This window comes from Oncorhynchus tshawytscha, linkage group LG02 (assembly GCF_018296145.1).
Source record: "Oncorhynchus tshawytscha isolate Ot180627B linkage group LG02, Otsh_v2.0, whole genome shotgun sequence".
Lineage (NCBI taxonomy): Eukaryota > Metazoa > Chordata > Actinopteri > Salmoniformes > Salmonidae > Oncorhynchus > Oncorhynchus tshawytscha.
In genome coordinates, this window is record NC_056430.1 from 65656408 (window position 1) to 65672495 (window position 16088).

The window sequence follows — 16088 nt, forward strand, 5'->3', positions numbered from 1 at the left end:
TGATAAAGAGTAAAATACAATGGACAATCATGTACCCCTTTTCCCCCCAAAAATCATATATTTATTTCAAAATGATAAAACATGGTTGATTAACAAGTGAAATGACCATGGTAGGAATGAACAGGGTGAGAACATGAGGATCTCAGTCAATGACTCACCTGTGTGAGACAGAACATATCCATCAATTACATAAGTTACACACTGTCAGGCATATAGAGAAGTGCTGCAAAGAGACCAATCTCTCTGGCTGTCAGACAACACCCACAACTGGCCTGTTGATAAACCTTTTAATCAATTTACTCCCTATATTACAAGCTTTTTTACAAACATTAAAATATTGATAACTACAATTTCCATATTCCTCATACTTTATGTAAATATACATTAATTATTGCATTTTTAATATAAAAAGTGAGTATAATTAAAAATGATATATATATATATTTTTTTTTTACAAATGCACTGGTACCAATAAGTATGACAGATATGTAAGGCAACAACCAGCCTGAGGACTACATAAAAGGAATGGAGAAGAGAAAAGGAATCTATTCTCATGAAGCTTTCTTTCACTGTAGTGGAATCGTAACAGAAATAACACTGTCATTACATTGTTGCATTATAGGTAGTACACATTTAGGAGCTCATAAGTCATAAAAATTATACAAATCCACCATGATGACATTTGAGGCCTACTCTGCCTAAATAGTTCCCTGGTGCTCCAGGTGATGTTTCCCCTAGGATAAGATTCCCTTCCCCAATCCTAACCTTAAGCATTAGTAGGGAATATAGAAAACAGACCCCAAATCAGCATCTAGGAGCAACTTCGCACTACACATTCCTCTGGCACTTAGGTGTTTCCTTTTTGGTTAGATGCTACCAACGAGAAGTGAGAATACATACAAAACTGTTCCTTGCATAGGAATGCATTAAAAACTCAAGCACTATTGTTTCCCTCTGGCCATGATACGGTCTATTCCAAAAGGGCCACCAGCAGTAAAATCAAATATTTTAGTTTAGAAAAAAGAGATGACATTTTTTTTGTTCCTTGAAGGAACTCCTGAAAGATGGGGTTGAATGACTGACAGCCCTACAAAGCTACCCTTGGTCCAAAGAAAGGAATGAGGGTAATAATTGAACCACGATCATCCCCTTGTGGCAAGAAACAGGGACAGCATTGAATAAAGTGAAAGTAGAATTTCATACAGTACTCTCAAACGCCTTCCTTGATCAATAAAGAGCGGCAGATCCCTGAAGCATTTCGTAGTGTTTTTTTTTCAGATAAACCTAGAATGCAACCAATCAGAGCAGCACTTTCTGTTCTCTAGTGTAAAAACATGGCAATCATAGGTGCCACGGTTAAGCGGTTATGCTGCCACAGAGCAATGCCATGAGGAAGAATTAAAAATATCTAATTGGGAATGCCCCTCACACAATGTAAAGACTCACTGTCAGCAAGACTCAACCTCTCATAACATGACAAGCATTCAAGTCATTTCTCCTGTCCCCATTTCATTACTCAAAGTAATGAAAAACAAGATACCAAAAAAAACTAAGCCATTTCTGTGTGATCCAAACAACAGCTTTTCTAAGTGTGAGAGGCCCCTCATTCTACTCCACCCAACTATTGGCACATCAAGAAGGGAGAGAATTTTATTCCACACACACACACCACCTCCTCAGGGCACTGGAAGCACGGCATTTAAAAAAAAACACCAAGTACACCAATTGACACAACGCATTGTTGGCAACGTTGGTGTGTGTCCTATATTTTCCACTGATGGCACAGTTACTGCAGTTAACAATAGAACAGTTTAAAAACATCATTCATAAATCGCAGGAAATCATCAACAACATCATTACCGTGGATTATGCACACATTTCAAAAGATGAAATGCAGAATTCTTAGTTGGTCCTGCTGCTATAAAGTATAATCAATGCAACGCTTGTGTCCACAACAGTCAAACAGGTATGTTCTTCAGCACCTCAGTTCAGAGTGGATTTGTTCTATCATGCTGAAACAGAAGTGTCTGAAGTGTTTGTGCAAAAGAGAGCGACTGGTAGTGTAGGGCTTTATAAAAACGTAGCGTCTAACAAGACTATTGAATTTTCTATAACGTTTGGGGTTGACTTGTTTCCTTGTGGTCATATAAAGTATCTATGTTTAGACCTGTATGTGTTTCGAGTGTCACGCCACTCCCCTGAGCGTCCTCTGATTAGACTGAGTTATTAATTAAAGTCATTTTGTTCCCGAGTTCCATAGTTCACCTAGCCACCGGTGGCGCTGGAGGTACTCCTCGGATCATGCCTACAGGAAGTAGAGGAAACAAAAGGTTACATCAGGTCAGTTCTTACCTCCAAAAAACAACCATGTGGCTCTTTTCTATGAATCTTTTCTCAATTCCTCACATCATTCTCAAAACAAATTGGAGAAGGGGAGGGATCATGGACCTTCTCCAATACAAGTGCAAAGGAGGCAAGTCGACAGAATGCGAGGAATCACGAAAAGACGATTTGAAAGAGCCCATATTCGCTTTAACTCAATCCCAGCTGACATTCCATATGGTAATAACATTGTGACAGTAGTGCAGAGGCCATATATTGGATGTTGTGTACAGTATATATGCAGGCAGTGGTGTGGAGAATGAATTAAGCCTGAGCCTGTACCTGGTCCAGGTTTATTGCTTTTGCTGGGGTAGATCTTGGTGAAATTCCTATATTCTTCAGGGGGTGGGAAGTCCTCCACTGGGTGGAAGTCAAACTTGGACTCAAAATCCTCTGAGGGTTCAGAAAAGGTAAACAACACCGTAAATCAAGATAACACTAAACTAGCAAACAAATTAAGGCCAACACCTTAGTATAGTAATAGAATTAATAAAGTACAGTAACATTTTAGCATTGGTCCTGCATATAAACAAATTAGAAGTCATGCTTTTTTGACTTCGAGCTTGCTCTAGTAATGTCCATTTCCATTAACAAACCCATGCACAACGGTCAGTTCTCCTGGAAACTTTAATCTGACTGTGCAATCTATGAACTCTATGAACGCTCTGGATTGGTCACAATGCAAGAGGAACTACTGGGGGACATTTGCATGACTGAGCTGGCATTTGAATATGGGGCTATAATACCTGACACTCTACTATCAACAACAACTAGGCTACTAATGTCTCCAACATGTCTGTTGGTTTGAGAGCTAACAAAATGGCAATAGTGATCCAAAGTAGACCGTGTTCAGGGCTGTGGAGGTTAATACTCAACACAAGATAGATTCTAAAAAGCGATGAAAAGCCATCAATCACATATTAATCAAACGCAGTGTCAACTGCTCAAAAACTGGACTTCCATGAAAACCAGAATGTACAGGGGGCACTGAGGACCAGGACTGGGAGATGGAGGAAATGAGCCTGTACTGACTCACCTATATTGGACTTGGAGGATGAGGAGTATCCGTTGCGGATGGGCGGGGGAGGTGGCGGGGTCCGGTGCGGGAGGAAGATGAAGGGGGTGGAGGGGGCCTGGGCCCCCGGGTGTAGTGGGGTGGCTCCGAGGAGGTGGTGTTGGAAGTGATAGCACTGTGGATCCGGTAGGGGGGCGGGGGAAGAGGGGCTTGCCCACCACCCCCGTTTCGTGACCCAGGATTGGGTGCAGAAGGGGCTGCATTGGTAGCAAACAAACACACACAATAGTAAGACCATGATGATGCCTGATTAAAATAATCACATAGCAGCAATTAAGGCGCAAAAATATCCCTTCCAACCTGTAACTTTCTGAAAAATGAATGTACTGTACTCTACAGTAACCTGAAAAAAAGTGGTATAGCTCATTCGGAAAGTATTCGGATCCTTGGAGTTTTCCACATTTGTTACCCTACAGCCTTATTAAAAAATTGATTAAATTGTTGCTCTTGGTCACCTCCCTGACCAAGGCCCTTCTGCCTGGATTGCTCAGTTTGGCCAGGCGGCCAGCTCTCGGAAGAGTGTTGGTGGTTCCAAACTTCTTCCATTTAAGAATGATGGAGGGCACTGTGTTCTTGGGGACCTTCAATGCTGCAGAAATGTGTTGATACCCTTCCACAGATCTGTTCGTCAACACAATCCGGCCTCGGGGCTCTAAGGACAATTCCTTCGACCCCACGGCTTGGTTTTTGCTCTGATATACACGGTCAACTGTGGGACCTTATATAGACAGGTGTGTGCTTTTGCAAATCAACTCCAAGCGGCCTGTCATGTGGCTTTTACAGAGGAGTGGCTTCCGTCTGGCCACTCTACCACAAAAGCCTGATTGGTGGAGGGCTGCAGAGATGGTTGTCCTTCCCCAGATCTGTGCCGCGACAATCCTGTCACTGAGCTCCATGGACAATTCCGTCAACCTCATGGCTTGGTTTTTGCAGATATACAGTTGAAGTCAGACGTTTACATACACTTAGGTTGGAGTCATTAAAACTCGTTTTTCAATTACTCCACAAATTTCTTGTTAACAAGAAACCTCCACAAGTCTGGTTCATCCTTGGGTGCAATTTCCAAAACGCCTGAAGTTACCACATTCATCTGTACAAACAATAGTAGGCAAGTATAAACATCATGGGACCACGCAGCTGTCATATCACTCAGGAAGGAGACACGTTCTGTCTCCTAGAAATGAACGTACTTGTGTGTGAAAAGTGCAAATCAATCCCAGAAGAGCAGCAAAGGACCTTGTGAAGATGCTGGAGAAAACAGGTAAAAAAGTATTTATATCCACAGTAAAACGAGTCCTATACCGACATAACCTGAAAGGCCGTTCAGATACCTGAAAAGGCAGCCATAAAAAGCCAGACTACGGTTTGCAACTGCACATGGGGACAAAGATCATACTTTTTGGAGAAATGTCCTCTAGTTTGATGAAACAAAAATAGAACTGTTTGGCCATAATGACCATCGTTATGTTTGGTGGAAAAAGAGGGAGGCTTGCAAGCCGAAGAACACCATCCCAAACATGAAGCACTGGGGTGGCAGGATCATGTTGTGGGGGTGCTTTGCTGCAGGAGGAACTGGTGCACTTCACAAAATAGATGGCGTCATGAGGAACAAAAATGATATGGATATATTGAAGCAACATCTCAAGACATTAGTCAGGAAGTTAAAGCTTGGTCGCAAATGGGTCTTCCAAATGGGCAATGACCCCAAACATTCTTCCAATGTTGTGGCAAAATGGCTTAAGGACAACAAAGTCAAGGTACTGGAGTAGCCATCACAAAGCCCTGACCTCAATCCTATAGAAAATGTGTGGGCAGAAATGAAAAATTGTGTGTGAGCAAGGAGGCCTACAAACCTGACTCGCTTACACCAGCTCTGTCAGGAGGAATTGGCCAAAATTCACCCAATTTATTGTGGGAAGCTTGTGGAAGGCTACCCGAAACGTTTGACCCAAGTTAAACAATTTAATGGCAATGCTACCAAATACTATTTGAGTGTATGTAATCTTCTGACCCACTGGGAATGTGATGAAAGAAATAAAAGCTGAAATAAATCATTCTCTCTACTATTATTCTGACATTTCACATTCTTAAAATAAAGAGGTGATCCTAACTGACCTAATACAGGAAATGTTTACTAGGATTAAAATGTCAGGAATTGTGAAAAACTGAGTTTAAATGCATTTGGCTAAGGTATATGTAAACTTCAGACTTCAACTGTACACTGTCAACTGCGGGACCTTATATAGACAGGTGTGTGCCTCTCCAAATCATGTCCAATCAATTGAATTTACCACAGGTGTACTCCAATCAAGTTGTAGAAACATCAAGGATGATCAATGGAAACAGGATGCACCTGAGCTCAATTGAGTTTCATACCCATAAAGGGTCAGAATACTTAAGTAAATAAGGTATCGTTTTTTACATTTGCAAAAATGTCTAAAAACCTGTTTAGCTTTGTCCTTATGGGGTAATGTGTGTAGATGGATGAAATAGTTTTTGCCCTCATCTATTTCAGAAGGCAGCTGTGCCATAACAAAACGTGGGGAAAAAGAAGGGGGTCTGAATACTTTCCAAATACACTGCATGTCCTTAAATAACAGACCATGCCCAAGCAATCAGGACTGGTCAAGTTGCAATAAAGACAAGATACTGTAAGCTGTCAAAGAGAGAGAACGAGAGCGCAAGGAATGCCAGAATATTCCAGAGAACTCGTGGAATGCAGAGAAACCAGGAGGCCTCATGGCAAAGGCCTCAGCCGTCTAATGACAATATGCGGCTGCGTATTCAAAACGTTCAATTCCAAATCAACCCCTCGGTCCTACTTCACGTAGGTCTGAAAAGGTGGAGCAATTGTTATATTGCAATTACCATTAGGGCTGCCCCCCCCCCAAAAAAAATATTGGTTGACCGAGAGTCGTCTGTTCTTTCGAACAATCGATTGGCAAAATTTTTAAAGGTGTATTTTTCTATCCATTTTTCAAAATCAACTATATGTAGGCTACTGAGCTCATCTGATGCTTCAATTAAAATATACAAATTGCTAAAAGAAGGAGCCAGAGATCTATACAGCTTAACCAGAAGAACAAAGACCTACTCCCGACCCTCTGCTGCCAGTAATAGACGACACCAGTGGTCGGCAACCTTTTCCATTAACTAGCAAACTTGCAACAGTGTATAAAATATTCTTGGCGCTCAGAGTTTCCCACACCAGTGACCTCCAGACAGACAGACACAGCTGTAGGCTATTTGCGCAAGGGCTAAGAAGTCATCCTTAGGTCTATTTTATGATGTGTCCACCGGGTTTGAACATGATTTTTCCCCCCTCATGCTGAGTGGTAGGATAATCGAAAGGGAGAAAGATGGTTCAAATAGGTACATTGAGGAATTATTGTCATTCTCAATGGATGTAAAAATAGACTTAACTTGCTGTTTGAGGCTAAGAAAAATATACTTTGAGATGCTCCACAGTGATGGCGAGTTAAGAAAATCAGAAATGGTATCAGATCCCCAAATAGCCACATTTATAGGCCTACATTTGCCACAGGCCAGGTAGACTAGTCCTACTTCTAAATGTATAAATCAGGTGCATGTCCTTACTCAAGATTGACAATAGCACTCCAAACAAAAGACAATGAACACATTGACAACTTGTAAATCTAATGAAATAAACCAAAACTTCACAAGTGTAGCCTAGGTTGTGTGCTCTGCAAACAATGTGTCCACTCCTACAACGAGAACAGTAAGACCGTAATAATAATTTAATGACGGCATTAACAGAAATGACCGTAACCAAACAATCATTGCAGATTAGAAATGGGAATTAACGGTAAATGTACTACTGGTGTGCCATTCCCGCAGCCTCCGTAATGGATTAGTCCACTCAGACAGGCATGAATCGGACATGATTTTTAAAAACGTATTTGCCACTGCTCAACAACAACAAAAAATCTTGGTCGACCATCAGCCTATCGACCAAACAATCGACTAAATGGGGTCAGACCTAATTACCATAGATAGATAGATAGATAGACGACTCTAGTGCCCAAAAGCCCAATTTAGCAGGGGCCGTGCCATTGAGGACTTTCTATGGTTAAGTAAGGATCACATGATTCCATCCGGGTCATCAGGAGGGATCAGCCAATAAATTACAGTGCATTCCAAAAGTATTCAGACCCCTTGACTTTTTCCACTGTTACATTACAGCCTTGTTCTAAAATTGATTAAATTACAATCTACACACAATACCCCATAATGACAGGTTTAGAAATGTTTGCAAACTTATAAAAAACAAAAAACAGAAATACCTTATTTACATATGTCTTCAGACCCTTTGCTATGAGACTCAGAATTGAGCTCAGGTGCAGCCGTTTTCCATTGATCATCCTTGAGATGTTTCTACAACTTGATTGGAGTCCACCTGTGGTCAATTCAATTGATTGGACATGATTTGGGAAGGCACACACACACACACACACACACACACACACACACAGCTGTCTATATAAGATCCCACAGTTGAAAGTGCATGTCAGGGCAAAAACCAAGCCATGAGGTCGAAGGAATTGTTCGTAGAGCTCAGAGACAGGATTGTGTCGAGGCACAGATCTGGGGAAGGGTACCAAAAAACATTTGCAGTATTGAAGGTCCCCAAGAACACAGTGGCCTCCATCATTCTTAAATGGAAGAAGTTTGGAACCACCTAGAGCTGGCCACCCAGCCAAACTGAGCAACTGGGGAAGAAGGGCCTTGGTCAGGGAAGTGACCAAGAACCCGATGGTCACTCTGACAGAGCTCTAGAGTTCCTCTGTGGTGATGGGAGAATTTTCCAGAAGGACAACCATCTCTGCAGTACTCCACCAATCAGACCTTTATAGTAGAGTGGCTAGACTGAAGCCACTCCGCAGTAAAAGGCACATGACAGTGCGCTTGGAGTTTGCCAAAAGGCACCTAAACACTCTCAGACCATGAGAAACTAGATTCTATGGTCTGATGAAACCAAGATTGAACTTTTTGGCTTGAATGCCAAGCATCACATTTAGAAGAAACTTGGCACCATCCTGACGGTGAAGCATGGTGGTGGCAGAATCATCCTGTGGGGATGTTTTCTGCGACAGGGACTGGGAGACTAGTCAGGATCGAGGGAAAGATGAACGGAGCAAAGTACAGAGAGATCCTTAATGAAAACCTGCTCCAGAGAACTCAGGACCTCAGACAGGACAACTACTCTAAGCACACAGCCAAGGCAATACAGGAGTGGCTTCGGGACTAGTCTTTGAATGTCCTTGAGTAGCCCAGCCAGAGCCCAGACTAGAACCAGATCGAACATCTCTGGACACCTGAAAATAGGTTGAGAGGATCTGCAGGGAAGAATGGGAGAAACTCCCCAAATACAGGTGCATCATACCCAAGAAGACTCAAGGCTGCCAAAGGTGCTTCAACAAAGTACAGAGTAAAGGGTATGAATACTTACATACATTTGATATTTAAAATGCATGAATTTGCAAACATTTCTAAAAAACAGTTTTTGCTTCGTCATTATGGGGTATTGTGTGTAGATTGATAAGGGGAAAAAAACATCAATTTTAGAATAAGGCTGTAATGTAACAAAATGTGGAAAAAAGTCAAGGGGTCTGAATACTTTCAGAATGCACTGTATACTTGTGAGCAAACATTCTATAACTGCAGGTGGTAGTAAAATCTGCAACCTTGGCTTCATACCTGTTCCAACAACACACTAAAGGTAATAAACAGTATGCCCCCTTTCAGAAAATTGACTCAGTGGAACTGTCCAATGCTCGGACAGCATAATGGGACATAAACAATGTTGAGATGTCTAAGACTATGGCTACTACCCATCCTTTCCGACCATGAAATTGTGTGTGGAAGAAAGGATTGATCTTCTAGTACCTGATCTCTTGCTGGGGGGCTCTCTGGCAGGTGGGGGTGGTCTGCCAACGCCTGGAAGTCCTGGAGATGGAGAGGGGGGTGGAGGAGGTGCATGATTGCGTCCGCCGTAGCTTCCGCCTGAAGTGTTCTTCTTGTGCAGAGAGTTGTGCCTCTGGGGAAGTTTCGGAGCCCCATCTCCACCATGGTCCCCCATGGGGCCGTTGGAGGTGCCCCCAGAGGAGTGCCTGTAAGGTGGGGGCGGAGGGGGCGCCGAGGACCCACCAGTGGGCGGCCGCGTGGAGGAAGGAGGCAGTCTTGATGAAGGAGGAGGGCCAGAACTGGGCGGAGCCGGGCCTCTTTGGGGCGGCGGGGGGAGGGGCTTCTCCCGGCTGTTGCTGATGCCTACTGGGGCCTTTTGTTGCGGGGTTGACGGGGCATTGCTGCGGTAACCACCTCGGTTGAATGGCGGGGGAGGAGCTGGGACGGATGTGCTGGGCTTCATGGCCCCTGTCGAAGAAGGTGGAGCTGATGTGCTATGTTTCATGCCTGAAGGAGGAGGCGGAGCTGAGCCTGAAGTACTGTGCTTCATGCCCCCACTGGAGGACTGGGAGGAGCTGGCACTGGTTGAGGGGCGGGAGATGTCGGGGAGAGAGGGGCGGTGGGAGCGCTGGGGCTCCGGGGGTGAAGGTTTATCACTTGGGGAGGGTTTGTCTCCTGGGGAAGGGGAGGTAGAGCGGCCTGGGGTGGGCCGGGGGGCTGCAGGTCTGGAGCCTGGGGGACGCAGGGCGGATCTGCCCACTGAGACGTCTGGAAGGAAGGCATAGAAACACACATCTTAGAACACTATGCATAGATACACCCATTCACATCAAGATTCATAGCAAATGTAGAACATCTAGTTGCCTGGGTGCCAGTCTGTTTCTGCAGTATATTTATAGTGGTGTATTTATATAGGGCCCTATAAAATCCATGTTGTGGTGAACATAGACAGAATCCAGACAAAATGGAATTCAACAATATTCATAAAAAATGTATTGAACTTAGTCATTAATTTGCCCAAGTTAATCATAAGACCTGAAAAAAAAATGCATCAGTGATTCTGAATTTTTATTCAACCTTCTTCTGGTAGAGATGGAAAGGCTTTCCCAAAACGTTAACTACAATTAAACGTTAACTACAAAGTAGCCTATCCCTACCTGACAGAATGATATGATTATTTGCATCAATCCAGTGGCCATTTGTTTTGCAAACTCTGCAACTTTCTACAGAAACGTTGCTGAACAACAGTCTCTTGCTGGTGCGAACTTGCATTAAACTTCACCCAATAATCTAAATAAGCATTGCTGTGGACTTAGAACATCCAATTTGTTTTTTCTATTAAAGCTGCAATATGTAACTTTTGGGGGGCGACCTGACCAAATTCACATAGAAATGTGAGTTACACATGTTATTCTTATTGAAAGCAAGTTTTAAGTGGTAAATCTGTTCTGTGTTCTATTCACACCAGCTTCAAACAGCTGAAAATACCATATTTTTGGTTATGGAAAAGATTTCACAGCGTTTTAGATGGTACAATGATTCTCTATACAATAGTTTCTTGAAATTATGCGATAAATTAGTAAATATTTTCTTAACTATTTATTTAACGGCATTGTTGGTTAAGGGCTCGTATGTAAGCATTTCACAGTAAGGTTGTTGTATTCCGTGCATGTGACAAATCAAATTTGATTTGACTATTAGAATTTTAGCAACCAGGAAATCGCGGAGCTATTTCTGCATTGTGCACATTTAAAGTGTGATTGAGCATGAAAACTTGGGAAAACAAACCTGGGGGATTTTATTTTATACCCCTTTTTCTCCCCTATGGTATCCAATTGTTAGTTACAGTCTTGTCTGACAATGATCAGTCTTGTCTGATCGCTGAAACTCCCGTACGGACTCGCGGAGGTCGAGAACCATGCATCCTCCGAAACACGATCCAACCAAGCCGCACCGCTTCTTGACACAATGCCCGCTTAACCCGGAAGCTAGTCACTCGGAAGGAACACCGTGCACCTGAACATGTCAGAGTGCATTGCGCCTGGACAGCAACAGGAGTCGCTAGAGGGTGATGGGACAAGGACATCCCTGCCAGCCAAACCCTCTCCTAACACGGATGACGCAGGGCCAATTGTTTGCTGCCCCATGGGTCTCCCGGTCGTGGCCGGCTGCGACAGAGCCTGGACTAATTTAACTAAACAGAACCAGGCAAAAAATAAAGCTGAGTTTATAGGGCCCCATTTACATTCTAATCCTATTTTGTGAATTCTACTTACCTCCAGCTCCAACTGATCGTAGTTTTGGCATGCCCCCAGCGAAAAGGCCTCCAGGGCCTCCCCCTGACCCACCACTGCTCCCTCCTGCTCTACCACAGCCACCACCACTTTCCTTTGGTTCTGGGGAAAGCAGAGGTACAAATTTCCTTGTTACACTGTTGTGTTGATAATGCTTGCATTTATATTGTTGAAAGCTTTGTGGCAAGGAATTTTGCATGTATAGTACCAGTCAAGTTTGGACCACTACTCATTCAAGGGTTTTTGTAGATTAATAGTGAAGACATCAAAACTATGAAATCATGTAGTAACCAAAAAACTATTTCAAAAAAATAATTAAAGTATATATTTGGCATTCACTCAACCAGCTTCACATGGAATGCTTTTCCAACAGTTTTGAAGGAGTTCCAACATATGCTGAGCACGTGTTGGCTGCTTTTCCTTCACACTGCGGTCCAACTTATTGCAGGAGAATGCTGTGGTAGCCAAGCTGGATAAGTGTGCCTTGAATTCTAAATAAAATCACTGACAGTGTCACCAGCAAAGCACCCTCACACCTCCTCCTTCATGCTCCATGGTGAGAACCACACATGCGGAGATCATCCGTTCACCTACTATGCGTCTCACGAAAACACAGAGGTTGGAACTAAAAATCTCAAATTTGGACTCAGACCAAAAATAAACATTTCCACCAGCCTAATGTACATTGCTCGTGTTTATTGGCCCAAGCAAGTCTCTTCTTCTTCTTATTGGTGTCCTTTAGTAGTGGTTTCTTTGCAGCAATTCGACCATGAAGGACTGATTCACAGTGTCCTCTGAACAGTTGATGTTGAGATGTGTCTGTTACTTGAACTCCGTGAAGCATTTATTTGGGCTGCAATTTCTGAGGCTGCTTCAGCAGAGGTAACTCTGGGTCTTCCATTCCTGTGGCGGTCCTCATGAGAGCCAGTTTCATCATAGCGCTTGATGATTTTTGCGACTGCACTTGAAGAATTTTCAAAGTTCTTGACATTTTCCAGATTGACTGACCTTAATTTCTTAAAGTAATGATGGACTGTCATTTCTCTTTGCTTATTTTAGTTGTTTTTTTTCTCCATAATATGGACTTGGTCTTTTACCAAATAGGGCACTCTTCTGTATACCATCCCTACCATGTTCCAACACAACTCATTGGCTCAAACGCATTAAGTAGAAAAGAAATCCCACAAATAAACTTTTAACAAGGCACACCTGTTAATTGGAATGGATTACAGGTGACTACCTCATGAAGCTGGTTGAAAGAATGCCAAGAGTGTGCAAAGCTGTCATCAAGGCAAACAGTGGCTACTTTGAAGAATCAAATATATATTTTGATTTGTTTAACACTTTTTTTGATTACTACATGATTCCATAGGTGTTATTTCATAGTTTTGATGTCTTCACTATTATCCTACAATGTAGAAAATAGTACAAATAAAGAAAAACCCTGGAATGAGTAGGTGTGTCCAAACATTTGACTGGTACTGTATGTATGTATAAAGTCTGTGTGTGAGTGTGTGTCAGCGGGAATTGAGGAGAGTGCAAAAGTTAGTTTCTATCTCCTATATGTTTACTACGCTACTTACTCTCTATAATAGGTGCACTTCGGTCATTGACCACTCCAACCTTCTTCAGCCTGGCTCCTTTGGAGATGTCAGAGAGCAATGCTCCTCTCCCCTTCGCCTCATCCCGATTCAACTTAGGTGCTCTAGTGTTCGCCTGAGGAGAGGATAAGCACAAACCACCATGTTAGTTAGGTTGACCACGCAAATGATAACATGAACTGCATACCGTACTGTCGTTATAGCAACAGATAAAGTAGATGGCAATGCAGCATTATGGTGCAAGTCGATAGTAATCCACATGGTGCCTGCGTGGGTATGTGTTTGGCCAGCTTGGACTTTCTTGGTTTGTGTTTGGATTTGTTTAAAAGGTAAAAACTGCATCATTAAATTGAAGCCTTTATAAACATGGCATATCAACCCTAGAAATCATACTATGGGAAATGTGGGCATAATAATATATTAGGCATAGTATCTAACATCAGAAGGTGTCGTATCATCCTTAACAATACAACAGCAAATAATGAGTGACTTCAGTTATTTTATCATGTAATCATGAATCTCTAGAAACCCTTCAGAGGACTTCTGAGTTTTGTCATGTTTTGAACATCGGTTTAGGAGCTGGACTGACCTGGTTGGAGGTGGGGGGAGGGGGGGGTCCTGGAGGAGGAGGGGGAGGAGGAGGGACGGGCATCCTGTCCCTCTGTGGGCACCTTGGGGAGGAGGCTTGTTCACCGTCTCAGCTCTGGGTACACCCTCAAACTCCTTCGAAACAAGACAGAGGGGAGACTTGGCTCAATTAAATGCACACAACAGGGTCAAAAATTAACACTCCTGAACTGGGGATAGAGTAAAATTGCCAATCATGACACAACAAGGATGTACATTGGTAGACTGTATGGAATTCAGGCAAGTCAAGATATCATTGGGACATCTGTTCAAGGACCATTACAATTCACCTCTATTAGTAGTTGTTGACTACAATGGTGGCGTGGCCCACACTAAAAACAGCTATCCTCAAATTCTACATGCATATACTCACTCTAGAATGATTCAGCTCAGGAGAGCTCCCCAAACCAGTTCGCTGGCTGGGCGGAGCTCATTGTGAATACAGACATACAGCACGTTGAGCTAGGCCGCGCAGCAAACCCCACCCTCCTTCGCTCACCCCTAAACTCCATTCCACAAGCTACCTGTCAAGAGTGTTTGAAAAGGTTTTTACAGAAGAGGGAAACAAATGGAATGTCATCGGGTGAGCTTGCCAGTGAGGCGATAAGGAACGGAAACGTAGCAGCCGTTGTAAGTTGCTACCTCGAGCGGACAGCACAGCCCACCACTTCATGACTCATCCATTGACAGGATTTGATGTTATTGTTTTGCCCTACCGGCACCAACCATTTACACCGATCACAATGTCTCTAGAATCTCCCATAAATGCTAAATTGTGTTGATCTAGTGACTGAGGCAGCCATGGCATATGGGTAACATTTTCATGCTCATCAAACCATTCAGTGACCACTCATGCTTCCACACGGGGCATTGTCATCCTATGGGGGCATAGCCATGGTAGCTAAAATAATGGCCTGCCCAGCATTTTTGTACATGACCCTAAGCATGATGGGATGTTAATTGCTTAACTAACACAGGAACCACACCTGTGTGGAAGCACTTGCTTTCCTGATTTACTGTAGTGTTTTCATTATTTTGGCAGTTACCACCTGTACATGCGCCTACTTGGAGAATTGCCAATGGACTACAATGCGAATCCTATGTCTGAGGTTTTATGACATTCTTACAAGGTAGGGGAGGTGTACAGCTCCTTCTCCAACCTAATATGTGACCAACTGAGTTATATGCTTTTGTGGACGGGTAAATAAATGGGGGAAAAAGTGCATGATGTCATTAACTATTCTGGGCCTAACGTCATATAAAACAAACTAGCAACCCTAAAACGTGCAGGCATGAGTCAGAAGTGTCACTTGAATTTCACTTTATGATATGCAGAAAATGTGACGGAGATTGTTACTGAACTGTAAGCACAGATTTGACAAGGGAACATTCCAAATCAGAAGTGTTCTCGAGTCGCTAGCCAATGTCTATGCACACTCCGTCAATCTACAAGAGGTGACAGGTGAGCGAGCCCAAAAACATGCAAGTTAGAAAAAAAATGCAATTCCTTCCTCTTGGCCTAAAAGTTGAACTACCTAACTGTGCATTACTGTTTGAATTAATGTAGCAATATAAGTAACATGTATATAAGGTGTGTTAACTAGCCATTATCTGGATAACATGTTGATCTAACGAAAGTTAGCTGGGTGGATTGGCAGTGACTTACCCCGTCTCGGAGGATTTGAGTCTCGTATTCAATAACAACATGAATGGACACTGCAGTTGTGGCAAGTTTGCTACTTAACACAATCACAGGCAGTATGCGGCTCTCTTGGTTACTTGCTTAGAAAATCAAATACAAAACACTAGCAGCTAATTTGTTTGCTAGCGAAATCAACTAAATCCGATACCCAAAGTTAGCTTGCTAGCTAAATTACTGTTTACTCGCGACAGCTGTCAAGTGGAATTTAGCTGGCGTTTTAACTTTGGCTGTAAACAAGTTCTATTTATGTGCATAAACTAATTCGAGGTACGCGTATCTCCAGTTTATATCCTATTGCATGTAATTTTTATTCTGCTCTCGTCTTGACCAGCAAAGCGAGATTCTCCCTTCAGAACTCGGAAATCCGGAAATGGGCCGTCCAACACAAAATGGAGGCAGGTAACAGGATCACTGCTGTTTATCAACTGACCATTTATTTTGGGACTGTTCTTGCGTCAAGAGGAGATAAGATTTTATTTGAA

At 42.9% G+C, this 16088-nt stretch overlaps 1 protein-coding gene across 1 annotated transcript; it reads right to left on the reverse strand.

Annotated features, from left to right (window-relative positions):
- Positions 1-32: 32 nt before the first annotated feature.
- LOC112265220 (WAS/WASL-interacting protein family member 2) lies at positions 33-16006 on the reverse strand. Its single transcript, XM_024442336.2, is given in 9 exon segments — positions 33-2305; positions 2665-2775; positions 3419-3484; positions 3487-3654; positions 9365-10150; positions 11659-11778; positions 13260-13392; positions 13867-14000; positions 15571-16006. Coding segments are annotated over 8 exon segments (1491 nt in total). The 5' UTR covers positions 13930-14000; positions 15571-16006; the 3' UTR covers positions 33-2261.
- Positions 16007-16088: the final 82 nt, after the last annotated feature.